At 46.5% G+C, this 25,013-nt stretch overlaps 3 protein-coding genes across 8 annotated transcripts in view; all 3 read right to left on the reverse strand.

Moving 5' to 3' along the window:
* Positions 1-1,194: 1,194 nt before the first annotated feature.
* On the reverse strand, positions 1,195-14,310 carry TLCD5 (TLC domain containing 5). Of its 5 annotated transcripts, none has more exons than XM_042800585.1 (4): positions 8,574-9,181; positions 5,526-5,725; positions 4,837-5,106; positions 1,195-4,658 (listed from the first exon to the last, which is right to left on the reverse strand). In XM_042800585.1, the coding sequence occupies exons 1-4, from the start codon at positions 8,900-8,902 to the stop codon at positions 4,645-4,647; spliced, it is 813 nt and encodes a 270-aa protein (XP_042656519.1). In that variant the 5' UTR covers positions 8,903-9,181; the 3' UTR covers positions 1,195-4,644. The 5 variants fall into 5 exon arrangements, with proteins under 5 accessions (XP_042656519.1, XP_032854130.1, XP_032854128.1 ...); XM_042800584.1 differs by having other exon boundaries at positions 4,640-4,736; XM_032998239.2 differs by lacking the exon at positions 8,574-9,181 and adding an exon at positions 14,231-14,310 and having other exon boundaries at positions 1,195-5,106.
* On the reverse strand, positions 11,378-15,097 carry LOC104356439 (TLC domain-containing protein 5). Of its 2 annotated transcripts, none has more exons than XM_042800587.1 (3): positions 15,015-15,097; positions 14,231-14,427; positions 11,378-13,577 (listed from the first exon to the last, which is right to left on the reverse strand). In XM_042800587.1, exons 2-3 carry the CDS (start codon positions 14,424-14,426, stop codon positions 13,039-13,041), a joined length of 735 nt encoding a protein of 244 aa, XP_042656521.1. In that variant the 5' UTR covers position 14,427; positions 15,015-15,097; the 3' UTR covers positions 11,378-13,038. The 2 variants fall into 2 exon arrangements, with proteins under 2 accessions (XP_042656521.1, XP_042656520.1); XM_042800586.1 differs by having other exon boundaries at positions 14,231-14,430.
* A 5,769-nt stretch (positions 15,098-20,866) lies between these two features.
* The window catches only part of POU2F3 (POU class 2 homeobox 3), a 43,200-nt gene continuing 39,053 nt past the window's right edge, over positions 20,867-25,013 (reverse strand). Inside the window, exons 12-14 of the mRNA XM_032998183.2 lie at positions 23,888-23,954; positions 23,166-23,298; positions 20,867-22,220 (exon numbers count right to left, since the gene is read on the reverse strand). Coding sequence (XP_032854074.2) covers positions 22,181-22,220; positions 23,166-23,298; positions 23,888-23,954 — 240 coding nt within the window. The 3' untranslated portion in view covers positions 20,867-22,180. The remainder of the gene's footprint in view (positions 22,221-23,165; positions 23,299-23,887; positions 23,955-25,013) is intronic.

The following is a 25,013-nucleotide window of genomic DNA, read 5'->3' on the forward strand; positions in this document are numbered from 1 at the left end:
TGCTGTGACCATAAGCAAGGCAGAATAGCTATTCTTTACCAATGCAACACTACAGGTCTTTCCCGAGTGTGGCTTGGCTACACGGGGTTTCAGACCTGATGGTACAGGTCATTGCAGGGCAGGGCCTTTCTTCCATTCTGGGTCTGTACAGTGCCTGTTGCACAGAAATTCTTGTTGGTATCTAGGTCTCTTACTGCAGTCACTGAAAGCATCATTGAAATAAATGTTTTCCTCTCAGTTCAGAAGCATCCTTTGAAGCAGAGCTTTTAAAAGGAGTGCACAACTTTCTAAATCACTTCACAAATCCATTCTGTGTGTTGGTGGCTTTCCCACTGCTAAGCTATTGCATCAAGGGCGAAAGAATCCCCTATGCAAACAGACCCAAGCCCTGCACAACATCCTCCCAGCAGCTTGCATCTCCTACAACAGATTATGTGTCACAGTCAGTCCTGCCCAGGGAGCTTCGGGGGGTGAACAGAGCATGATATACACAGCTCCCAGCAGCTGCACAGCCCTGCAGTTTCTCTCTCGCTCTAAACGAAGACAGCTCCCCAGTATGTAAGCAATATCACAGCAGGCATGCAGAGAGATAGAATAGCACTACTCAGACCCCAGATTAAATCTGCACCTTTACACAGTACTGACTTTGGCTCATCTCTACTGTTACAAGTACCACCACACAAGGCAACATAAAATAATGTTAACGCATACTCTCTTATGAGTCTACTAGACTCATAAAGTCTATCAGACTTTCCAATCAAGCAATTCCTAGGCAACACTGTTTAGTTCATGAATGAGAAGAGCTCATGGTTCATGGTGTGGAAACACAGGAGAACCTTCTTATTTAGCATATAGGGCATGGAAAATGAACATTTTTGCTGTGTGAGATGCCTAAGGATAGGTGCCATGAAAGGCCTGGGCACAAATGGTGCTGAAGAAATGCACCCTGTTAGGCTGCCAACAACCTGAAAGCACCTATTAGCAAACACCAAACTTCTAAGTACTCCTCACAACAACCTTGCTAAGAACAGTGGTTTCTCTGCCTGTTAACACGTGTAAGAAGCATGGTGAAAGCTGTACGAGTCCCTAAAAAGCACCCACCGACCATCACTTTGTTCATTTACACTGGCAATGCTGCCTCATCCAGCAACACACAACAAAACTCAAGACCTGCATCCAAAGACAGAAACCAAATTCCTCAAAATTAAATAATCTTTATTTTATAAAACATAATACAAAGCATCTACACCATTCACTGGTGGAACATTAGTTGCTATTACACAGTAATTCAAACACAAGTTATTTCACACTAGGTCTGCAGTTTCCTTTTACAATTTGCTCTAGCCACTATGGACTAGCGTGAGGAAAGGTCCCACCATGTGCTCCACAGCTTGAAAGTTGTACTTCTGGGTCTGTGATTCTATGCTGGAGCCCACTAGACAATGAGGCCTTGCTCTGAGAGATCGTTGCTAACTCTACCTCATAAAACATTCTTCATTGCTCTGTTGTTTTCTAGTGCCCTTGTTTAACTTCGAAAGCCCCGATGTTGATCACAGTGCTCTACTTCTGTATTTCCCCCCAGTTTAAAGAAGGGGACCACTCAGCCATTAAAAGTGCATGATCTTTCAAAACATCTTCACACAAGGTGTTTCACAGATGCTTGCAGTCACTAACTGACATCCTTATTCACTTGGGCAGGTATCGGCTGTACAGCCCCAACAGAAGGGCTGTAATCATGCATTAAGCTGCACACCAAACCTCAGCAGAGGTCAGAGTCCAAGTCATCAGGACTGCTCAGGAAAATCTTCTTGGTAGTCAAATTAACAGCTGCCCTGAGAAACGAACAGGCTGTTTCACCTACATTTCTTCAGGACTTTCTGCTGAAAGCCTTATTCCCTGGTCAGGCTGGTTGCTGAAACTCTTTTTGACTCCAGATTTACTGCAATCGTTATTAAGGAAAGCCCACCTGACATCCTTTCTTCAACTTGTGAATCCACCTGAACAAGAAGCAGCACAGCTCATCTTTATGCACGTGACTAGCTTACTCCTTTGGACTCCCACCCATAAGCACCACTGCAAAGAACCTTGGACTCCTGCTTTTGTGAGGCAAGCCAGATGCTGTGAAGTGCCATGTTCAGGTAACAAAGTACTGTCGATGGGTCACAGTGAGAAGTGCTTCACTCACAACAGCGTTTTGCCTTTATACAGCACAGCTTGACACAGACCTCCGAGCATTCATCAAAGGTGGCTTAGTGTTAACAAATGAGAACACCCCAAGAGGTAGGTAATACTGTACCCACTTAATTAAGTGGGTAAGCTGAGGCAAAAAGGCTCCTTGACATGCCCAACAGCAACAGCATCAGCAGAGCTGGGAAAGAACCAGCAAGCCCCAACTAGCCCTCCTTGGCTCCCTTGAAGGCTCAATAGCAGTATCACTGTGCTGTGCTAAATGAGTCAAGTTTCCTTTTCAGGACCAGCTCACCCATCAGTTGGCTCTGCTTATTTGAAGTGCTTTGGGCTCTTCAGGTCTTTGGCTGCAACAGGCAAGGCTCAAAGCAGAACTGGCACCTGAGCTACACTTGAGGCCTGGTGCTGAGGCTCAAAATAAATAATCATAGTAATAACAGCAATAACAAACGAACAGTGCTTAAGAACATACAGTGAAAAACACCAGAAGCTGCCAACCAGGGGACAGTTTGTCCCTGCAAATGGGACCAGATAAGTAATGCTTATGTTTTCTCCCAGTCACGTTCCCTTTTTTCTTAAAAAAGGCCAGTGCCTCTCGTTCCTCTAATTATTAGGCTGTAAAATAAGTCTCTCTTACCCTACAAATGCTCACTCTTATAAAGTGACCCAGATTCAAGCAGGGAGACAGAAGTGAATTCAAAGCCCAGGGGTCAAAGCATTGATTTAGATGAAGAAGAGCCAAGGTTAGGTCTCTGGCTTGAACAGGGCAGGGGTCAGAACTGAGGCTGGGTAGCTCTTCCACTTTAGCCACCATGTTTTAAAAATGCATGCTGGCCTCTCTTCAACCAGAAATCTCCATTTGGATCTGAAGAAACCCTGTTGTCAAAACTCGTATCTGTGGTCCTGGGGAAAAACATCAATGGTAGTTTCAAGTATTTCTCAATCGTTTTTCTGTAGAGCTCCCAGACATTCACCTACAGTACCCCACTTTCCCCAAACACTGTAGTAGACTCCGAGTTCATATATACTGGTCTGAATCTGGGTTGACACTTTCAAGGGCAGCAGAAATACACAGCCTTCACCACAAATTGGGTTTTGGACCCCATTCCCTTTAGATTGCCAAAACCAGCAACTACAGATTGTTTGCAAATTGCTGCAGTAAATTACTCTGCATTAACTTATTTTTAAGTTACTTACAACCTGGAGAAGGTATTTGTCTGACAATCTCAAGGCATGCCATTTGGTCTCAGGCTGGCTCCACGCTATGTCTGCATTTGGGCCAATAAGCACAGCAGAGGGAACTCTGGCATTCTGCAGACAAATCAGAGCTTGGACCATTGGCGAGAAAACCACTTACTGGCAAGTCCTGATGGGGCTTCTCATAATGGAGAGTGTTGGTCACTCAAAGAGCTAAAAGCAGTATTTGGAAGGGGTGGACAGAGTTTTAACAGTCAGGGATGAAGAAGAGGGGAAAAAAAAAAAATTAGAAAAGCATTTCACATCGGGGGCTGTGTCTTTGAGGGTATTCACAGAGCACCTAGTCCTGCAAAGTGCTAGTGCTGATTAGAGCTTCTGGACACTACTGAAAAATAAGTTATCAATATGTTATTAAATAAGTTATTAAAAGGAATTAGAAAGGGTAGAAAACAACCACCTACCTAAAATACTGTTCATTCTAGAGCCACACTCTAGTTCAACCACCAAAATCGTTTCTCCCGAAGGAAACAAAGGGATAACCAATAAAGTGCAGATAACAACCAACATTTTGCATTTATATAGCACCTCTCAAGTAAAGATCTGAAAGTGCATAACACAGATGGATCAGCTCCATCACCCCCAATTCACAGATGGGGAAATTAGGCACAGAGTTAGTTACATGACTTGCCCAAGGTCACATAACGAGTTGGTGGAAGAGCCAGGAATCCCAACTCTGATGAAACACTAGAACATGCTCCTTCCTAGCAGTACGAAGAGTCACTCTAGCTGTCTAGACTGTATAGGACACCAAACATGAAGATCTAGTGTTATTTTCTCCTCTCTTCCAAGATTCTACCAGTGCTGAAGGAGTTTACTACTAACATTACTATTTACACCTGCACTGCTGGACTAGTTATGTTTAGTATGTAAAATTAGCCCTTCTTTCACTCATATCATTTAGCGTATGCTTACGTACACGCTGAGCCAGCCTCTGCCAGGTCAAACACTGCAGGTCCAATGAATCCATGGCATAGCTCCATGGATTTCAGTGGAGTTATGCCAGGGATAAATTTGGCTGCAGAATTGCTAATGTGTGTTGGCTCCTCTCCCAACAGTGGCATTTCAGGCACGATCCCCTCCTTGCCAGATTGTGAACTCCAGGAAGTCTTTACTCAGCATCCAGTCAGTGTTTTTTCAGATGTCCATTAGTTTTCAAGTATAACTCATCACTCCTCCGACTCCTCCAAGTGTGGTACTTCTTCATGCTCTTCCTCCTAGCAAAGCGACAGATGCTGACCATGAAAATCCAGGACACAGCATACATGATGACGCCACCCAGCTTAATGTACCACCTGGGTTTGGGAGAAACAAGCTCACAGTACATCAGCCAGGCCCCCACTCCAATCCGCACCCCAGTGAAGAGGACCACGAAGAAGAAATCCACCACATCACCTGTGAAACTGTGGTAACATCCCATCTCCTTCAGGAACCAGCGGGCCTGCAGCAGCGGGTTAGTGATCTCGCTGCCAAAGATGACAGCATTGACCTCTGTAGCTGACTCCCCAAGTGCCAATGATGCTGTGATGCCCAAGATGCTCACCAGATGGTGGGCCAACATCAAAGCACCCTCTGTCTGGAAGTACACACACCAGCAAAGGTCGAAGAGGAAGTAGCCCAAGCTAAGGCACAGCACGTGTACCTGAAGAGTTGTGTTTGGTGATCCTGAAACACAGACAACAGACAGAGTTTTAAAGCATGGAGGCAAAAAGCAGGCAGGATCTAACACGAGGAAGAGGTATTCACCTTCAGCACTGGCAGGCTGGTATTTTAGACTGTACTGATCACAGCTCAGCTGGAGAAGCCAGGCAAGTTACAATACTATAGTTGTTAGCCCAGCAGCTGCACATGCGTAATGGCCATACAACACGATCATACACTCTGCCAGACTGCAGCTGGGGAGGGCCATTACACTAGCAAAATACCGTACCAGTCTCTCAATTTCTCTGGTACTTTCCATCATAAAGCAGTTCAGGTATTGCAATCATCATTGCTAAAGTGGGCTGGATGCTGAGGTGGTAGGAGAACCTCACTTGGTACCATTACCCATTGGGGGACTTGGGACCACAACTTTCATTATTTACCTGGGTGACTCAAAGGCCAAGGGCCATCAATGAAGCCAATGTAAGCAGAGAGACAGGTAGCAAGGATGCCATGAGTCAGCGTGACCAGCCTGCAGCTCCATTCGTAACTCCGGCGTTTGCAGCGGTGGCAGAACCAAGCGTAGAGAGCGAGCCAGGCAAGCAGACTGCAGGCTACCCGCAGAGGCAGGGGGAACAGCATCCTGTCTCGGAACGGAAAGACAAAAGCATCAGAAGCTCTAGCCTTCGGCAGTATTAGCACAACCCAGTGCAGCATTTCCCTCAGAACCATCCCAGCGCTGAGTGGATTGTGCTGTTTCCTGATGGTGTTGCTCGCTCCCAACAGGTTTTTTTCTGCAGAGGAACTGCAGTCCCTGTGAGGAAAGGCCTACATCAGAGAAGGGTATCCTTTAGAATTAGGGCAGATTCACCACATGGCCACCAGCACACAGACCCCCACCACTGTCACCTCAGCTGTGGGAAGACTCCATGAAAGCGATGACCTTGTAAGGCAGTGAGTTCCTAGCCTGGTTGAACAGAAAACATTCTACAAGTTGGTAAAGCACCTTGGAGGACCTCCCCAACCAGTCTACAATGCAGGACCTGCTGGGAAATGTTTATACTCATCTACACTGCCTGAGGGACAGGCTGAGGAGTGCCACATCCATCTGTAAGGCTTTGATCCAGAGCTACACCTGCCCCTTAATTTTAGTTCCCTGCCCGTATATCTTCATTTGACTGGTCTGCTTGTGTTGCCTCACCTGACCTACTCATCCTGTCATGCTGTTTGCTAGCTTGGTTTCTCCTCTCTTGAAAGAACAAAAAGAAAACCCCAAAACCACACCAATCTTCCCAGTGCAGTGACACCAACTCCAAATAAGTAAAGAGAAACACAAAGGCATTGCCATGTCCTCCTGCTACTGCATTTTAACCTTCTAGCACTAATGCATTTCCAGGACAATTTAGGGGGGAAAAAAAACACTGTAAAATCCCCTTGCCCTCCCCAGGAATACTTCTAGTGGAACAACGCATAGTTCAAGCTTCTTCAGGAGCATGCAAAGACAAAGCTCAGATCAGAACAAAGCACCCCCCAGCAAATGGTGATCAGATAAAGCAGCCCACCACCCTTGGGAGCAGCCAAGGCCCTTTCCCACCCCTGGCTGCACTCCTCAAGTGGCCCTGGCCCACACCTCCCCTGGGCAAGGTGCTGGACACTCCGTCCTCTGCAGTTTGAGAGGAGCAAAGCAAGGTGAAAACCACTCAACTCTCCCAACTGTGGCCTTCATTTCATCATTTCTAGCACCAAGATCTCCAAATCTTTTTGATGCAAAAGGATTATAATCTATACCCATGAAGATTTTTTCAGCAGTATTTTTTATACACTTTCCCTCACTCACTGTGAAAGAATTTTATATTAAAGAATCTCTCAAAAACGAAGACGCGCTGCCAGAACAAAATTACAGTGCATAAGCATCTGTGGAGGACACCGCTCTTGTTGCTAAAAGGCCCCCAAATACGCAACACTGATACCTACATCTATGCTCATACTTAGAATCACAAAATGGTTTGGGTATAGAAGGGACCTTGAAGATCATCTAGCTCTAACCCCCCTGTTTTAGGCAGGGCCCCCTTCCCCTAGACCAAGGTGCTCGCAGCCCCATCCAACCTGGCCTTGAACCCTTCCAGGGAGGGGGCAGCCACAGCTGCTCTGGGCACCCTGGGCCAGCACCTCACCCCCCGCACAGGGAACAATTTCTGACTTAGATCTCATCTAAACCTACCCTCTGTCAGTTTAAAACCCTTACCCCTCCTCCTAACCCCACACTCTCAATAAAGAGCCCCACCCTATCTTTCCTGTAGATCCCTTTAAGCACTGGAAGCCACTCTAAGGTCTCCCAGGAGCCTTCTCTTCTCCAGGCTGAACACCCCCAACTCCAGGCTAATACCTTTCCCTGAAAGGTAAGATGTGCCTCATTACTCCTGAGCATTCAGGGAAGTGCATCAGAAGTTGAGTCATGCTCTGGGATATGTGAGTTTCCAGTTGCACAATGGCAAACACAGTACTGGTCCTGCTGGTACAGGCTGACCAGGGTGCTGGATTCACACCCAGGGCTGGGGAACACCAAAAGAACTACACGTGACGAGGAGTCAAAGTTTTAGTGCCCAACCTTCCTGTTTGGCCTGTTGCAAGTATTAACAGGGATGACTTAGGAGACTGGATAAACAAAACCATTAAGGCGTAATGAGCCTCTGGAACACAGGGAAATTAAATAAGGATGTGATTAACTGGTCTGACCAGGTGTTTCCATTGACATCCCTGGTCCCCGAGGTCCATACACATTTAGAGTCAGGGCATATAAGGCAGGAAGAAGTCTGATGTAACAAAAGGGATAGAGCAGCTGGAGACTGCTAGTAGAAGGAAGACAAATGACCTTCTAAACCTTTTGAGGTATTTTCCACACCTATGCACAAAAAAGATGTTTCTCCATTCCTTGGAAAGAAAGATGGGGGCTACCTTCCAGCTGCACGTTGAAGCTCAACGTTTGTCATTAGCATATACAATATATATTGCACATGTGTATTATATCTGTCCACACACACTGGAAAAAGCAATATCCTTTAAAAACAGCAGTAATTACCACCAGTAGCAATGGGGTGATGAATGAAAGCAGGCTCTATAATAATCACATGCGCCTAAAAACCTACTCCGGCACAGCCCTGCTCTCCCCGAAGGAGCTTAAAAACGCGATGGGAACCCCGAGCAAAACACCGTTATCTTTCTTGCTGCTGTCCAAAGGGGGAAATGGAGGCGCCCCGAGAGCCTAAGCAGCGTGCCCCACACCGCGGGCCCTGCCCGCCCAGCCGACCCGAGCCCGCCAGCGGCCCTGCCCCTCCGGGCCGCCGCCGCCCGGCGCCCCCCGCCCCTCCCGGCCCCGCTCTCCCCCAGCGGCTCCCGCAGCTCCGCGGGGGCCGGGAGACGGAGCCCGCCCGGCGGCTGCGGGCCGCAGGGCCTTCCCCTCGCCCCACTCGGCCCCGGCCCCGCGCACCCACCTGCAGGGACGCGGCTGTGGGGCCGGCCCGCCGCCGCGCCTCCGCCGCCCCCCCCCCCCGGGAAGAGGAAGCGGCGGCCGAGGGGCACCTGCTGGCGGGGAGGAGGGACGGCAAGGGCGGCGGGAAGGCGGGGCGGGGGCGCTGCCTAGGCCGCGGGAGGGAAGAGGCCCGCTGCCCTCCCCGTGCCGGCCTCGGGGGGACGGGTCACCGCCGGAGCGGGGCCCGGCTGCAGCGGCTCGGGCGTCCGCCTGGGGGACCTCGGTTCCTCGCCGGGCAGGTCGTTGCTCGGGGAACGAGGGGCGGGTCACGGGCACGCACGCACAGAGCATCGCTTTAGCCTGCGGGCACGAGAAACGGGCCGCACCCACCCACTTCGACCGTCTCGCGTGTCCCAGGGAGAGCAGGCGCGACCACGGGGCTGCGGGCAGACGCGGGCTTGCTTTGCTCGCACCCAGGTAGCGCCTGATGCGAACCGGCTCTTCTACAGAACTTGCAAAACCGCGTCAGTGTAGCGCCAGCTTCAAGGTACCGTACCCCGTGGGGTTTATCATCCAGGCACTGCACCGAGCGTGCAGCTTCAGCAAGCTAGGGAAGCACAAAGCCCTGCCCTGAACGTACCCTCTCATCCAGTGCTTATGCAGCAGTTACAAAGCCCAGCAGTTTCTTCTTGCTACAAGCATTCACTGCTAAACCACGTATTTTCTCTCTCCCGCCTTCCTCTACAGTCACGGAGTAACAAAATCCAGGGTTTATTGCAGGACATCTGAAGTAGCTTACAAAAATGTGCCTCCAGCCAACACACTCCTTTCATAAATTGCCATCAAAACCATCTCTCACACTCAGAAATATGGTAGGTTTTCCTTTCCTTCACCCTGTCAAGTTTTATCTTTTGAAATGCAGATGGTGGGAGTGGTTTGTCCTGCCTCTTACAGCACTTGCAATAAGCCTGTTTTCGACTGGATATCTCTCTTATCTTACTTTTCCAGTTCAGGCCACGCACAGGTTCCTGTTGCTTCAATGTTCATGCTTCAGCTATTTTAACACAACATCCTCACTAGCATTAACAGTGCATTTGCTTCTCTGACAAATCTTAGGTCTCATCTTGCTTTCCTATACCTATGCCGGACCAGGCACCAGGCCCCCTCCAACAGTCTCAGTAACAACTGAGATGGAGCTGTTCTAATATTTAGCTTACGATAAAGAACGGAGTTAACACAGAACGTTGTAAGTCTAATGTTGACTCACCGTACAGAAACTGAGCTGAGGGAGAACAATAGAGATGGTCACAGAAAAGTTCTCTGAAAGGCCTAACAAGGCAAGGACCATTTAATGACTGAGGTGAAATACAGAGAAGGAGTTGTGGGGTTTTTTGTTCTAGATCATACTAAGTGCAAAACTTGCATCTAGTGAGATCAAGGTGGCAAATTAAATCATCTCCCAGTGGATTGTACCAGAAGTTAGGTGCAGCTTATATACTAATTTTCTTGTTTGCTTTCTGCAGAGTCAGCCATTTAAATAGGCAGGCTGAGTTGCACTGGCTCGTTTTGCCAGCAGATGAACAGCATTCAGCAAAACAGCTTGGGACAGGGACCTCTGCTAGCAGTTATTTGCACACTGCTACTTAGTTTAGTATAGCTATAACCTCCCTCAGCAGTACCTTCTTTCTCCTTGCCTGCTTTCTGACCCTGTTCCAAGGAGAGTTTACAACACTGAAGGGTCACAAAACATATTAGCTTGCCAACACTAGGAAACTTCTTGTCCAAGAATTAAATGGAGATACACAGGAACTGGAAATACAGCAGAGTCCCATATCCTTCTTCAGTGATAGGCCAAGACTAATGCTCAATTTTTGTGACTGTAAAAGCCCTCAAGGATATTTGACAGATAAATATCAGGCACCTATATTAAAAATTTCATTCTTTGCAATGTTAGAAAATAAGAAATCCAATGGGATACGGAGGGCGGAGCCAGATGCTTTTCTAGCATCACATTAGATGTTTAATGCTAAAACTGGTCTTAGAAGAGATGTGGTGCCTGACCACCTGAGGGCACTTATTTTGCTTCAAATCTCAGGGTAACTACCATCAGTTCTGTTCTGCATGCAAGCAAGCTGATTGCACTGGGTTACTGTCCCTCAGCTGAAGGAAGAAGACTTTCCTTGTTGGAAGCCAAGCCCAGGCCAGCTCCACTCCAGACAGCAGAGTCCTGCCCCAGCAGTAGCAGGTTCTCAGCTGGAAACAGCCACTCACAGCAGTGGCTTAGGACATCTCATACCACCAGAGGTCTTTTCATGCTTTCAGTTGCTTCTCCAAAGATAACATAGGCAAACTACCTTCTAACCCAAGCCTTCCACATTGATCATTCCTAGAACGAAACACAGCAACAAAGAGGAAGAGAATAAAAGGCAATCTGGGATGTAGGCCATGACCAGATTTAAGTTACCCTGTGACCTTGTGTCCATCAAGAGCAAACATCTCAGTTTAACAGCCCACTCTTAAATTCTTTGTGATGCTGACCATGACTCATTGGCAAGACAGATTATGGGTACTTTAGTCACAAATCTGAGCTTCAGTTGACTCTCATCTATCCCTCACTCCTCAAACCTGAGCTCCAGAGCATATGGCTCAGCCTGTGCTTGCTTCCCCTCAGCTCACTCCTTCCTGAACTGCATGAAGGGCACGAGCCACAGCTTTGTTAGGGACAACTAGCTTTAGCATGCTCAGGCTACCCTCAAGCCCGTTTTCCTCAGCATTAACTTCAGTCACCTTCTTAAGACCCAGAACAAAATAACATTACAGCAATTGTTTCTTTTTTAAAAAGAGAACATAACTTTATTAGAAGTCTCATCACTCAGAGGAGTTTTCAGAAGAGCACAGCGACTCTAGTAAGAGTTCATACCTCACAAGGCCAGGCCACCAGAGCCATGCTGGCAACCTATCAGGAGTACAAGGCTCCTGTTTTTCTAAACATATTAGCCAGCTAATTTGCCTGCAATGCATTTAGAGGGCATGTCAAAACTTAGGTTACTTCATGTCATTTTTTAATCTCTCCGGACACCTTATTTTAATCCCCAGCCAAGGCAGATATCTGCCCTGAACAGTGCCAGAGTCAGTGAGATAAGAGGCATGGAAGAGCTAGTAAGGCTGCAAAACCTCAGCAGCTCTATTCCCACTGCTCCCCTCCTTCACCCCTACATCAAGGGTGACACCTCACTTGAGCAAGAGCCACACAGGCTGTTTCAGGGGCTCTTTAGCTCCATGAAGAAGCTCTTCTAAACAAGGTCTTTGAAAGCAGGAGGGAAAGGCAGCCAGCCTTGCTAAGCCTGAGGGCAACACAAGGCCATTTGTCTCTCAGCTATAAGCGAGGCTTTTATGGGAGAGTAAATCTCAACTGCAACCTTCAACAGAGGGAAATTCACATTAAAACTCCAGGGGAAATATCAGAACACAATTCTGAGAGGTAAAGAAAACAAGAGAACTGGTCCATACTCTGAGACCTGCTGGTATGGATCAGATGTTACACCGGGATCTGCCTAAACATTGCTGTCACCCATGAAAATGTAGTCACTTATTAGACTTGTTGGCCATGCATTCAGCCTAAGTGGCTTGTAAATGAGCCAACCCCAGATCAGAAAGAACATCCAGTGAGGGCTCTTCTCTACCATCTCTCACAAAATGCCTGATTTTTTTTTAAAGCAATCCAAGGCTAGGTGAACGCCTGCTTATGGAGGTTATTGGCACAAGTCTAATTCTTGACTCTTGTTTGCAAGGGTCTGAGTCAATCCCAGTAAAGTCACACTGCTCTAAGATCAGTATCTGCTTGAATGCAAGTACACAAAAAAAAAAAAAAAAGAGAGAGAAATGTATCATTAAAAACAATGAGGTAAAACATTGCCTCACCTCAAGTACCATCACTTCACACACTCAAAGGACAAGTCTACTATACCACTGCAAGCACATGAATCTTGTTCAGAGGCTTCTATTTAAGTACTTAGTCAAGCACGTTGTCTAACTCCAGGATTAAGGTAAAGTGAGGCTCAGTAAATCTTTGCTAGGTCACACCCCTACTCAGTCCCACTGGCAGGAAGATGGGATTTTTCATATTTGATTTCTGGCTCTACACTGTAAAATAATTCTACCTCCAAAATGATTACAGACCACAGAGGCTGTGCAATTATTCGTTGCAGACTGAATAGGTCTGGCATTGCCACCCTCCTTGAGACTGTACCATTGCTGAAGAATTCAGGGAATCAGAGTTCAGTAGACGTGCCAGATTTTGTAGATTTCCACTCAAACCTCTCTTCTGCCAGCTTTCCCACATTCCTAGCACAGATTCATCTTCTCCAGGGGTAGGGACCACTGCCAGGGTCAGAAAGTCAATTCCACATCACTTTTAGGAGTTCCTTTCACAGGAATAGGCTTCAGTAGCAGGGACCCTAGCCCGAGGGATTGTCATCCACAACCCATTAGTGAGCTGTCAAGTGCCCGTTAGTTTTCACAGGTGCATTCACAGTCCTCAGGCTTGTCCAGGATTGATATTTTTTCAACATTTTCCTCCTGACAAAGCGGCAGATTTCAACCATGAACGCCAAAGATACAAGGTACATGGCCAGGCCTCCAGCTTTGAGAAGCCAGCTGGGATCAGGGGATGTCACCATCATGTACATGATCAGAGCTCCTCCCCCTATTCGCAGCACCAGGAAGAGGAACACAAAGAAGAAATCCACCACCTCTCCCAGGAAAGTGTGGTAACACCCCATCTCCCGCAGAAACCAGCGGATCTGGAGCAGTGGGTTGGTAATCTCGCTAACAAATACGACAGCATTGACTTCCGTAGCAGACTTCCCAAGGCCCAGCACCATGATCATGCCACAGATGCTCAGCGTGTGATGGAACAGCATTAGATCCCCCTCCGTCTGGAAATAGAGGCACCAGCCAAGGTCAAAGATAAAGTAACCCAAGCTCAAGGACAGCACGTGGATCTGAAGAGATGTGTTTGGTGAACCTGAAATGAAAGATATACATAAGCCTGGGATTTTAAAGATGACATTCTTCTACAGCACGGAGCAATACAGGTTCTGAGTATGCCTCTTTCCTCCTCAGTTTCCATCCTTATCCTATCGGCTAGGTGCCAGGCTGGAAGCTTGGATGCCTGGTTCCGCTCTCCCTTCACACTTTAGCCTGCCCAGCAGACCCAGGCAGGCCATCCCATCCTGCCACCTTTCTGCCTCTTACTCTCTCCTCCCTTTTAGAAAGTTGGGATGGAAAGCCTGACTCCCATCAGCAGAACTATCTGAAATTTAATGATAGAAAACAGCAAACAAATGCCAGGAGAAATTACACCCTTAAAGATGCAAACAGCACGTAAGTCTATTCTTAACACATTACTACATCTAAGACTGCAATAAATTCAAGCTGCCAACCTGAAAACTTTCAATAGGTGCATAAATAAAACACACCAAAAAAAATAAAAATAAAAAAATATGAAAAGATTAACAGTAAGAAGTGGTAAGGGCTGGAGAAGCAGGGCAGTTAAATAAAATCCTGCCCACACATAGAGAACATACAGCAAAAGCACTCAGCCCCCCAGTCAACCTGTAACAGAACCAGAGATGTCCATACTGCATGACAAGGACATGGTTAAGATTCTAAACATACCTGTGTGGGTCAGAGGCCAGGGGCCATCCAAGAGAGCAACATAACCAGAGAGGCAGGTGACAATCACCCCGTGCAGCAGGGTGACCAAGCGACAGCTCCACTCGTGGGAACGGTGCTTGTTCCAGTAGCAAAAGCAGATGTACAGAAACAGCCAGACAACAAGGCTGCACGTCACCTCGAGAACGATGGAAACCATCCTGCTGAACACAGGGTGAGGATGTTATGAGCACAGCAGCCCTCTCAGCAAGGGGTGTTCACCCAGGCTATCTGCCTCAGTATCCACCCCAGCCTATTTACAGAAATCCCAGGGGAGGAGAAAAAAAACAAAAAAAAAAAAACAAAACCACCCCCACACACAAAAAAACCCAAACAGCCAAACCCAAAACACACACACAAGCAAACCAAACCAAACAACCCCACCACAACATGCCTTGCACCATTCCCACGAGCACGCTGCTCTCCCGAGACACTTTCCCACCACTGCCCTGTGAGCCTCTCCTCGTTACCAAAGTCCGAATGTGTTTGGGGTCAAGGAAGATGCCGGCACCCACAGACACGCACACCCCCCGCCCCACTCCCCGAGCCAAAGCGCCTCGTCGCCCCCTCCCCGACCGCCGTTCGCCCTCGGGGGACGGTGGACGGAGAGGCGGGGGGCCGGGACACCCCTGGGGGCCAGACCCCCGTCCCCAGCGCGGCCCGGAGCTGGGGGCAGAGCAGGAGCCCCCAGAGCGGCGGTTCCCCCCCGCGTTCCCCAGCTACCGGGCGCCCTCTGCCCGCTCCTTACCCCAGGCCCGCCGCTGCCGCCTGCCCGCCGGGACCGGGACCGGGACCGGGACCTCTCCGGCTCTGTGCTCCCGGCAGCAGACTCCAGGACCGCCCGAGAAGGGAGGCGGTGCCCCGAGAGGCTTTTACCTTCCTTTCCCCTCCCCTCCCCTCCCCTCCCATCCCCGCCCCCGGCCCCGGCCCCGGCCGGGGCAGCTCCTGCCGGGGAGGGTCCCTCCGCGCCCCCGGAGGATGCTCCTCTCCCCCCTTTGCTCTGCCCCGCTTACCTCCCCCGGCAGCGAAAAGGGATCCGAGCAGCCCGGCTGCGTGCCCCGGGGCAGGGAGAGGGCCGTGCTGCCGGGGGCAGGGCGGGGAAGGGGAAACGGGGCAGGAGAAACCAGGACAGGAGTGTGTCAGCCGGGCTGGAACCGCCAGCCAGCCTCAGCCCGCCCGGCTGTACGAGCCCCGTAGGATCCCCAGGCATTAATCTGGCTGAATATTTTATCCTCTGATGAAGGAGAATAAAGCAAGGGAAGAGACGTGTTTGTCCTTTCGTTACTTTTTGTTTTGCTTTGGGTTTTTTTTTGTTGGTTGTTTTTTTTGTTTGTTTGTTTGTTTTTTTAAACTGTCCTGGAGGCCCCTTTCAATTTTTGTACCCGGCTTGACAGTAGAGGCCGGGTGGGTGGGCTTACAGTGGCCACCTTTGTGCCATCCTGTGCCGACAGCAAGAAGGCGGGGAGGCTGACAGGGGCTGGTGAGTTTGGGGCTGCTTAAGTCCAGAGCTGGGGAGTCGTGTGGGCTGTGCAGGGAAATGGGACATGCAACACACAGAACAGGGTGAGTGGGCGAGGAGCTGAGCTGGGGCCGAGCACCAGGGCCGGGCAGAGGCAGGAGTGAGTAACTAGGGAAGGGCTGTGCTTCCTCCAAGCCAGTGAGCCCAGTGTCCGTACCATATAATTTGTTTATTCAGTTTGCTTCAAAAACTCTCTAGAGGAGAATGTATGTCCCAAACAATCCAAGCCTTCCCTACAGACAAAGAACTCTATGCTGGGAGTGAAACCAATCACATGGAGCACGAGAGGCCTCATCTATGGTCACTTAGATCTGTTGTGTGTGCTGCACTCCATAGGATATTTCTCTGTGTTAAAGAAGCTATAAAAATAATATATTAAAATACACTTTTACTTGGGATTGTAGATTATAGGTTGCTTTTATATTTGAGCTAAAACTGCCTGTTTTTTCTCTCCTTTGCCAACATTTTGACCCCCACTCTGAAGAAAGCCCACAGGCTGTGGGACCCCTCCCAGCACAGAGATAGGGGATCCCACTGAAGCTCAGTCACTAGTCCCTTCTGGCATCTGTAAAGGTGAGCCTGAATTTAAACTCGAATACTGAAGGCGTTATATTGGAGTGTTAGGATCGATGCTAATTCTACCAGAACTGTAAGTCCCAAGGCTGTGAGCATCAGGAATGATGAGGGCACTTGATGGGATCATTTGGACACTTAGAAATGCTCAGTCTCAGGCCACGGGGAAAACTGGGAAGGGCAAGGGACAGACCCCTGTTCTCCCAGCTTGCACTCACTCTCCTCACAGGTGGAAAGCAGAGGAGGAAAGAAAGGGGAATGAACAATAAAAGAAACTAAATACCAACAGCAAATTGTTAATTTTCCACCCCTACCCAGTCTTGGGCACTGCTAAACAGTGCTAGACCTCCTACCTGGTCTGCACAGTCACTTGGAGCTTTGGAGTTGCTACAGCAGTTAAGTGGAAAAGCTGGCCTTGATGTCAGTCATTAATAGGAGTGCATCTCCTATATGCACTCCAGAGTCTGTCAACAGAGAGAAAAGTCAAGAGTATTTGTCCATTTTATTTTCTGAGGATGCCAGTTCAGTTGTCTCTGGATGAGAAGAGCAGAAACTAGAGAGAGAGGTCTACCTACAGACAGACCAGAACTTCCAAAGGCATACCATGTCCTTGATTTGATTTTGGAGCTGAGTGGAATCTGGCTCATTTCTCCACAGAGTTTGTGAATGCCAAGATTACAGCTAAAAATAAAAGATGAATGGGGTTGCACCCGTTATATTCACAAGTGATAGGGATGGGACCCACAGAGGTGTTTTAGACAGGTGCTCAGCTGACAGCTGGCTCTTCACTCACTCCTGGGGTTCACGTCACTGATGCTTGAGTCCTAATGGTGGAGGAGCAGAGGAGCTCTTCTCAAGAGAAGGGTAGGGACAGAGGGCATGGAGACTGTTCACATGGAGACACAGAGCATGGAGACCAGCACAAAGACTGCTTTGGTAGCAGATAAGGTTGTTCAGGAGATTATGTGAGTTCTTATAGCCATTGTGAGGCACATCTGCTTGTGAACAATTGCTCCCTGCGTTGTGTATTTATGGCTGAGGGAGATGACTCTTAGTCTTGGAAAGCTGGAATTTCCTGCTCTGTGTATTTTTAATCCCTTAGATGCTCCTGTGAGACTGGAAGTATTCCTAGAAGACAGCGGAATGAAGACCTTACCTTTCCAGCTGTAGATTTTTGTGAAATAAACAAGCTGCTAGTGTTTGTTTTCCTATTCAGGACCAGTTTATCAATAAATCTGAGAGACTTATTATTGTGTTTATAAACTTTTCAGTGGAGATCAACTCTTGTGGTGTGTTTGCACAACACCTGACACAGCTTGGCTTTGATCTCAGCTGCAATACTAATGTGCAGGTACCATTATTCAGCATTTAATTCATTGTCATTTCCCTCCCAGATTTCAGAAATAATATTCCAAAATTTATGCAGGGCTTCTTCTGTGGGAACAAATTACTCAGAGGAATTTCTGAAAATTAAATAGAATAGTCCTTGTCAGTTAACAGCCTTTGTATCTTGATGTATCTTCTCTGTACTGTAAGAGTGTGTATATGTACAGTAACTTGTAAATATATTATTGTAAATAGTTACCTGCCTTTCACAACTTTGTTTTTGGCCTCTTTTGAGAAAGAGACTCACAAATCTCTGGGAGCTTTTACCAAGTGATTAAGTAGACTATCAACTGACTCTGAAATCAGTATCCAAGTTACAGCTCAGATACCAGGTACAGGATTAATGCAGGAAATACAGGGTAAAATTTGCAGGCTAGGTTATGAAGGAAATCAGAATGGTCACTTCTGAGCTTTTAAGTAATTGCTTATCATCCATGAAATAACTCAAGATTTTTCACAATAGAAATGAGCTGGAAACTAGAGCTTTCCTGAGGGTCAGTGTAATAAATGTCTTCTATGATGGCTGGCAGCAGAATCAAGTGTAGTGTTCATCATTCACAAACTATGCTATTTAGCACAAATTGAGGACTGAGAGAAGGGAAGGATTATCATCACCAATGACTAATAGGCGTTAAGTTCAAGACCACGGCAGAAGTAAAATAAGATAAGGTGTCCCAAAGGTACAGATCAGTGGTTTAAATTCATTCTTTCTATCTGCTAATCTTTAAATATTCATAATAGCCAACATTAAAAAAAAAAAAAAAGTAAAAGAGAGAGAATGTCCTTGTTTTAGCAGTGTGTCATCCTGTGATGCACTTGCTTTCGTTATGTAGATTATTAATTTTAAGGATATCTATATTTTAGGAGAGGGATGATGGAGCAAGATCCCTTCATGACACTTGAACCTCTTTTTCAAAAGGAACTGGCTTTGATTAAGGACTGTAAAAATATAGCTGAAGAAACTAGAAGCTTCTTAAGGGCACTTTGTAATTACAGAGTGACAGCCAGCCACCCTGCTTCATCTCCGGCCTGGGCTGCTGTTTGGTCAAAATCCAAATCCTGCTGACTTTATTCATCACACTCAGTGAACAGTCATGTGCAAATCACTTCTCAGGCTGGCATGAAAAGAGACTGCTTCATCCTCCTCTCATAGTGCTGGCCAGCCCTCACAGGAGCTCGAGTGAGGTGTTTCAAGGAAAGGCCTGAGAGGAAAGGCAGCTCCTTGAGGGAGGGGTTATGAATTTGCCAGTCACCACCTACACTGCTCCTTTAGGACTTGCAGCATCTCTTCTCCAAGGGCACAAGCCCTCAGCAAAGCACCTGGCAGGGTTCAGCCGTGGCAGCTATGATTGAGTCAGCAAGGCGCGTTGGCTCACCTTAGTACATTGAGGGGTTTATGCCATCCCAGTTAGAGACAGGAAGGGAAAATTTCCTCCCAACCACTTTATCTGCATACGAGTACAGGTCAATGATTTGGTTTCTGAATGGATTTTTTAAAAAAAACTATTTCGGAATTGTAATTTTCACGTAAAAGTACACTCTTTTTCTAATTTTTAGACCAGATAAGAGAGAAGCACAACTCTGGAAAGGTTTCTTTCCAACAAAATACTGACGTCTTTTAGTTGCAAAACAGATTTCTGCCGTTTCTCCTACGTTCCTGTTTCTCCTACCCGCCACCATTTTAGTACAGATCCCATAGTCTCATCCCGTCAACCTCCCAGCCAGTTTAACTCATCTACTGATGTGAAATTAATGGAAATTAATCATGCAAAACACTTAAATACACTGTCAGTCCCAATTCTCTACCCATTAACAAAGATCTTGCGTGTAAATAAAAACTGTTAGCAGTCCCTGGTTGTGTATACACGAGCGCATTCATTGCTAGAGATCTTCCACTATTAGCGTTCAGCAGTGATGACACAGGCTTTTCCAGCAGTACAGAGCCAGCGCTGGAGGGGAGCTGAACAGGTAGTGCTGCTCTTTGTCTGTAGAACTTGCCTGGGCTCATTTGGAGAGCCCTCCGTTAAAAGCAATCCCATGGAGGCACATGGCAGGGGTAAACTCGCGCAGGGAGGTCATGCTGGCAGGATCCGTCCCTCCAGCTGACCCAGCAAACAACTAGCTGAGTTTAAATGCAGCTGATGTAGCACAGTGGTTTTAAAATACTGTTGTAATGTCATTCTCTTGGCTGGAGGAGAACTTGTTTTTCCCTCAAGAATCCTGTGATTAAGGCACGCCATAGAAAAAGCTGTCATGTTTAATTCCTGTCACTCTAGCTGTAGAGGACAGTTCTTGCAGGGAACTCTCTGTTAGAGACAGTAACATGAACCTTAAGAAATGTGCCAAGAAAACCCACCCGTGCAGTTGTACCAAACCTGTCGCAGCTTTGCTTTAGAATTATTGTATTCAAATATTTAATTTCACATATCTAAATATAGTTGGAAAGCAATAAAGAACAAGGCTTGAAATCAACCCTCCAAGCATGTAAGAAAATTCAATTAATGTCAGAAAGAAGGGCCACAGCAAGCAGGAGAGTTAGAGTAATACTTCCCATCTACATTTCTTGCTTTCCCTACATAAAATGCTTTTTAAATCACAACAGATTTTGTTGAAAAAAATGTTTCATTTAACTTTAATGTTTCCACTGAAAAACAGAAATCATGAAAGCATTTCAGTTAGAGGTAAATGAGTGGTGGTGGGAAATCCAGGAAACAGAAATACAGTTTTCCTCTTTTTTGTGTTAGAATATCTTGAAAAAACTTTAGTATTTTTAAAAAAGACATATTTTCTTAATTACCATTTTTCAAGAAATGTTACCTTATCTTTTCCAGTTGTGTCTCATTGTTATCAGTGTCTGCTATAACAAAACCTCATTCAAAGCAACAAATGCGGTTCTATATACAATGTGCATGTGGGGCTCATTACTTTGTGTGAAGGTAGCTGATAAATTCTTAAGGTCCACAGACTCCCTATAGAAATAATTCATCACACAGGACTCGATGAGTAGGATAAGAAACAATGGATCAAATATTGTTTTCCCCAGAATTGACAAAGGATAATTTTTACTTTTTAAAAAAAAGCTCACATTTACCTAAAAAAAAAAAAAAAAAAAAAAAAGCCATAAGAAAAAAAGCCTACTGCTCAAAAATGTCTATTTACAATCTGTGAATCAGATACTCTAGTTCCACTGAATTAATTACTTGTACCCATAGACAACCTGACCGGGAATATGTATTACTCAAGTCTACTTTAACAAAATTAAATATCTACCACTTCTCAGTTGGAGAGTTGCAATGTAACAACAATTTCCCTGGTGATATGCTGTGAAAGTTGAAGTTTCCAACACTTTGGCATCTCATGAAATTAAGAAACACTTGCACACACAAACCTCAAGATTCGCACCTGAGCAATACAACTTGTCCTCCCAGGAACAGAAGAGCAGGCTGCAGAGAACAGGCAAGCTACATTACTTACAGTTCAGAAAATTCAGTACACATGCACACCTCTATTCCAGAGAGGTTGTTTTCATTTGGTATCAGAACAAACCCAAAGGATGAATAAAAGAAAGAAGGGTAGGTCAAGAGTATTCCTTGTCCCATCAAATCAATAATAACTGCTTTCGTGTTCAATGGAGTCAGAAGTTTACCCAAGGTTTTCAAACAGTGACGTCCTCCAGTGGGGCAATGAGGCCAGCTGTGAACAATAACAAGACCTGGACACCGATTTTGCAAAAGACAACAATTTTTTTTAAGGGAAAAATAAGAAGGCTCTAAGATAATTAAAAAAGAAAAAAAAAAAAGGGGGGGGAAAAAAAAAGATTAAAAAAAAAGAAGCACCTTTAGAAACAGAGCAGAATAGCTCAAAGCAAAGCAAGTTTGGTAGTGGATAAAGCACAGTGCCATTGACCTTGGAAGTCTATTGAAAACCAAGGCTCACATCTAGACACAGGTCTCTGGTGAAATGAACTGGGTAACCTCGGCTCAGTTTGGGAGTTTATGGTATGTGTGCGTGATAGTAACAGCATGATAGACCCTTCTTATGGGAAGCTCTGAAATGAGCGAGGGGGAAAGGAGGGTTCTGACATAGAAATCCTTCCAGATTAGAGATTGCCAGGCAATCCATTGTGAATGCAGAGATTTGCAAGCAGAGGGCAGTGTTTCATGCTAATAGTGCTAAGCAAGTGCTCATTCTTGAAGTGAATGCCTGGAAGAGTATTATTATAATGTCACTGTTGGCATTGAGAATCCTTGGGGAAGATCAGCTGCAGTTTGAGTCCCTGGAGAGTTCTGCTGCTATGGGCTTCCTTAAACAAGACCTTCATTTGGCAGCATTTTGAAGGCACTGGAACGCCAGATGTTGCCCCAAGCATTGTTCCTAGAGAAGTTGGTCCATAGCTGGAAGTCAGAGCTCCTTTAACACATGACGGAGGAGTCATCTCAGTGGAGGTAGGTAGGTTGATTCCATCGGTACCAAGATCTGTTTGCAACACAGGGAATCAGAGCTACAATTGCCATTTTGTTAATGGTTTCCCTTGAAATAAAAATCATTATTATTTTGTTTGTAATCTGATTTCAACTTGTCAGCCAGCAAATGATCCTCTGATCCTATAGGAAGCTCAGAGCAAAACCCCTGTATTTCTAAGCAACATCTTCCATCATGCTCATGATTTCACATACTACCTGGCTGTTGGACTTCCTCCAGGTAAGAGGAGGTCTGATTCATGGTGCAGGATGATCTATGACTCAGAAAGCCCAGCAGCTATGGGTAACGCCCTCTGCTCTCTGTTGCCTTCCTACTAACACAGCATCCTTGATGCGATGTAGCAGAAACTACAAGTGCAGAGAGGCCTGAGCAGCGCAGACTGTGGCAGAGGCATGTTCAGTGAAATAATCAGAAGGGCTCTGAGCCCTTCTGTGTGGCTTAATGCTTTTGTAGCATCTAAAGGCAGGGCAGAGGGAAATCTTTGTTCATCTGCCACTGTGGAATAGTTACTCTGCAGCAGAGCTCTCTGGGTGGCACTGCAGGAAAGAAAACTGGCTGTGAAGGGGGGTTATCCAAGCAGAAACAGCAAAATAAGCCTTCCTCTGCTTCCTCCATATGAGAAATTAGTTTAGGACAGTCTTTAGGACCGTGGTTATTTTGTTTCTTTCTTTTTTTTTTTTTTTTCCTTCTTCCTTTTTTTAACCAGCACAGTTTTTAGGCAAAACTTGATTTACTATTTGTCTTCAAGCAGAAAAATAACCATATCCCAAGAAGCTTCAAGTTAGATATGAAGCTTCATATAAGAACGTGCCACCACACAGCTCCACATTGCTGGAGTCTCTAAGGGCTTGCACGTTCTTCTCCAAGGTCCCATTGCTTTTTTCCCAAGCCCTCTGATGCCCTTGCCAAGGAGCAAGCTGTGGGCCCCCACTGCCTTACCCTGAAGAGTTGAAACCGGACGAGTTCATTGCAGCTTTGGAGTTGCTCTGGGCTGTGCTGGGGCTGCTGGCATGGAGTGCACTGCCAGGGGACGAGGGCCTGCTGGAGTTCCCTGGGGAGCACGATGATGTTACTGTGTACCAGAGAAAGCAGAATAAGACTGGGATCTCCTCTTCCTGCTAAGGACAGCCCAAGCCTAAACGCTTCACCATATCTTGTACCCACCCTATTGTTCATCTAATTCACTGTCAGACCTGCAGCAGCAAGGCAGAGTCTGTGCCGCAGCCACGGAGAAGGTGGGGGTCCCCAGGACTGCGCTCTCTGTAGTTCTTGGTTTCTATTAATGTGAATCCCACTTCTTAAAGTGAATCTGGCAACGTTCTGCTGAAGAAACGCAGTAACTTACCCCCAGGCACTTCTCTTGTTTGGCTTCTAGGTGTGCCTGGCTCCCAAACCTGAACACCCCAGTAAAATTTGCCTAGGATTATCCTGGGAATATTATATTGCCCAGGAAGCTTTCCATGTCTTTGGTGCAGCCAAGAGAAAGACTTGGCTGTTCTTATCCCTTGTATACTAGTTATGTGGGCATACCTTCCCTGGCAAAACCCAAGGGTCTTATTAAGAGTAGCCTGCAAATGTGACCTAGAAACCAAATAGTCAGAGAGCAAGGGCAGAGGAAGGCAGGAAGGAATGGTGAGGGAGGGAGGTTCCTCAAGGCTTACCAGTCCCAGGCATGGTGCTGTGCACTGGATTGACGGAGAGGGGCCCCAAGGACCCTGAGGTAGAGACCTAGGGAGAAACAGAAGCAAACAGTAAGCATTTGGCACTGTGAGGGTACAGATCACAAAATGCCACTCCTTTCACATTCCCTTTAGAGTCTGCTGGCTCCCAGGCAGGTTTCTTATCTACATCCGAGGCTCCCACAGGTATTTCTATTTATACTCTAGTGTAGAAGCAGTGTTCCTATGACCATGGAAAGAAACCAGAATGGGTATTACATGTGCTTGACACTCTCTACATAGGTCTAAAATTTATGGATCAGCTATGGAAAAGCCTGAAATTATCAAACACAAGCCAAACTTTCTGGAAGTCCCAGAGATCCAGTTGGTAGGAGCTGCTGTCCTTTGGATGTTTCAGACTGGATGTTCTCAGTCTGAAACTTCCCAGCTCACTCTCATCTTGGGCACAAATAATCTCTTTTCCTTTAGGGAGTTCTTGATGGGTGAGAATTCTCAGGTGACAATTAGTAATTTGGTGGCTACAATCAAAGCGAGCCTGGGGCATTTGCTGTTCAGCTGTGATACTTTAACTACAGGCAACACGTTGTTCGAATGACTGATGAGCAAAGGCATACTTTGTACAACACACTCACAGGAAAATTATTCACCAAAGCTACTGCTTTAAAAATTCATGGCTTGTAAACAGCATTTTGTGTTTGTGACTGTAGCCCAGATGTGTTGTGCAACAGGTGACCAAACTTCTTGTGATCTTTTCCTGCCTTCTGATGGATAATTCTGAAACCCAGAAGATCAAGATAAAATACTGCTTGCGAATACGTACTCGCCCTCCCACTCACATGTGCACCGGTACTAACACCACCGTAGGGAGGTTCCTGCTGCTTTTATATGTGGAAGCGGCTAAGCAACTATTAACTAGCAGACATACAATTGTAGCTTTTTATCCACAGTAGCCACTGACAGTAGATTACAAGGACACACTTTCACCTACGCTCACGACAGTTTCTCTTTTCCTCATCCTTCCTGGCAATGAAAATATGCTTGCCAAAATGTGAATGTACAACATGAGAGAAGGACATTTAGCACTACTAAAGTGTATTCTGCATTTCTG

This window comes from Tyto alba, unplaced genomic scaffold, assembly GCF_018691265.1.
Source record: "Tyto alba isolate M040663 unplaced genomic scaffold, T.alba_DEE_v4.0 Super-Scaffold_32, whole genome shotgun sequence".
NCBI classification, from domain to species: Eukaryota; Metazoa; Chordata; class Aves; order Strigiformes; family Tytonidae; genus Tyto; species Tyto alba.

What these genes read in the sequence shown, in the direction of transcription:
- TLCD5 (XM_042800583.1), bottom strand. Translation starts at nt 8,902, where the DNA reads ATGCTCTGTGCGTGCGTGCCCGTGACCCGCCCCTCGTTCCCCGAGCAA. An exon ending in CCACAGCCGCGTCCCTGCAG is followed by an intron (nt 5,726 to 8,573) that starts GTGGGTGCGCGG and finishes GTTCCGAGACAG; the next exon opens with GATGCTGTTCCCCCTGCCTC. An exon ending in TTGGCCTTTGAGTCACCCAG is followed by an intron (nt 5,107 to 5,525) that starts GTAAATAATGAA and finishes TCTGTGTTTCAG; the next exon opens with GATCACCAAACACAACTCTT.
- LOC104356439 (XM_042800587.1), bottom strand. Translation starts at nt 14,426, where the DNA reads ATGGTTTCCATCGTTCTCGAGGTGACGTGCAGCCTTGTTGTCTGGCTG. An exon ending in CTGGCCTCTGACCCACACAG is followed by an intron (nt 13,578 to 14,230) that starts GTATGTTTAGAA and finishes CTTTCATTTCAG; the next exon opens with GTTCACCAAACACATCTCTT.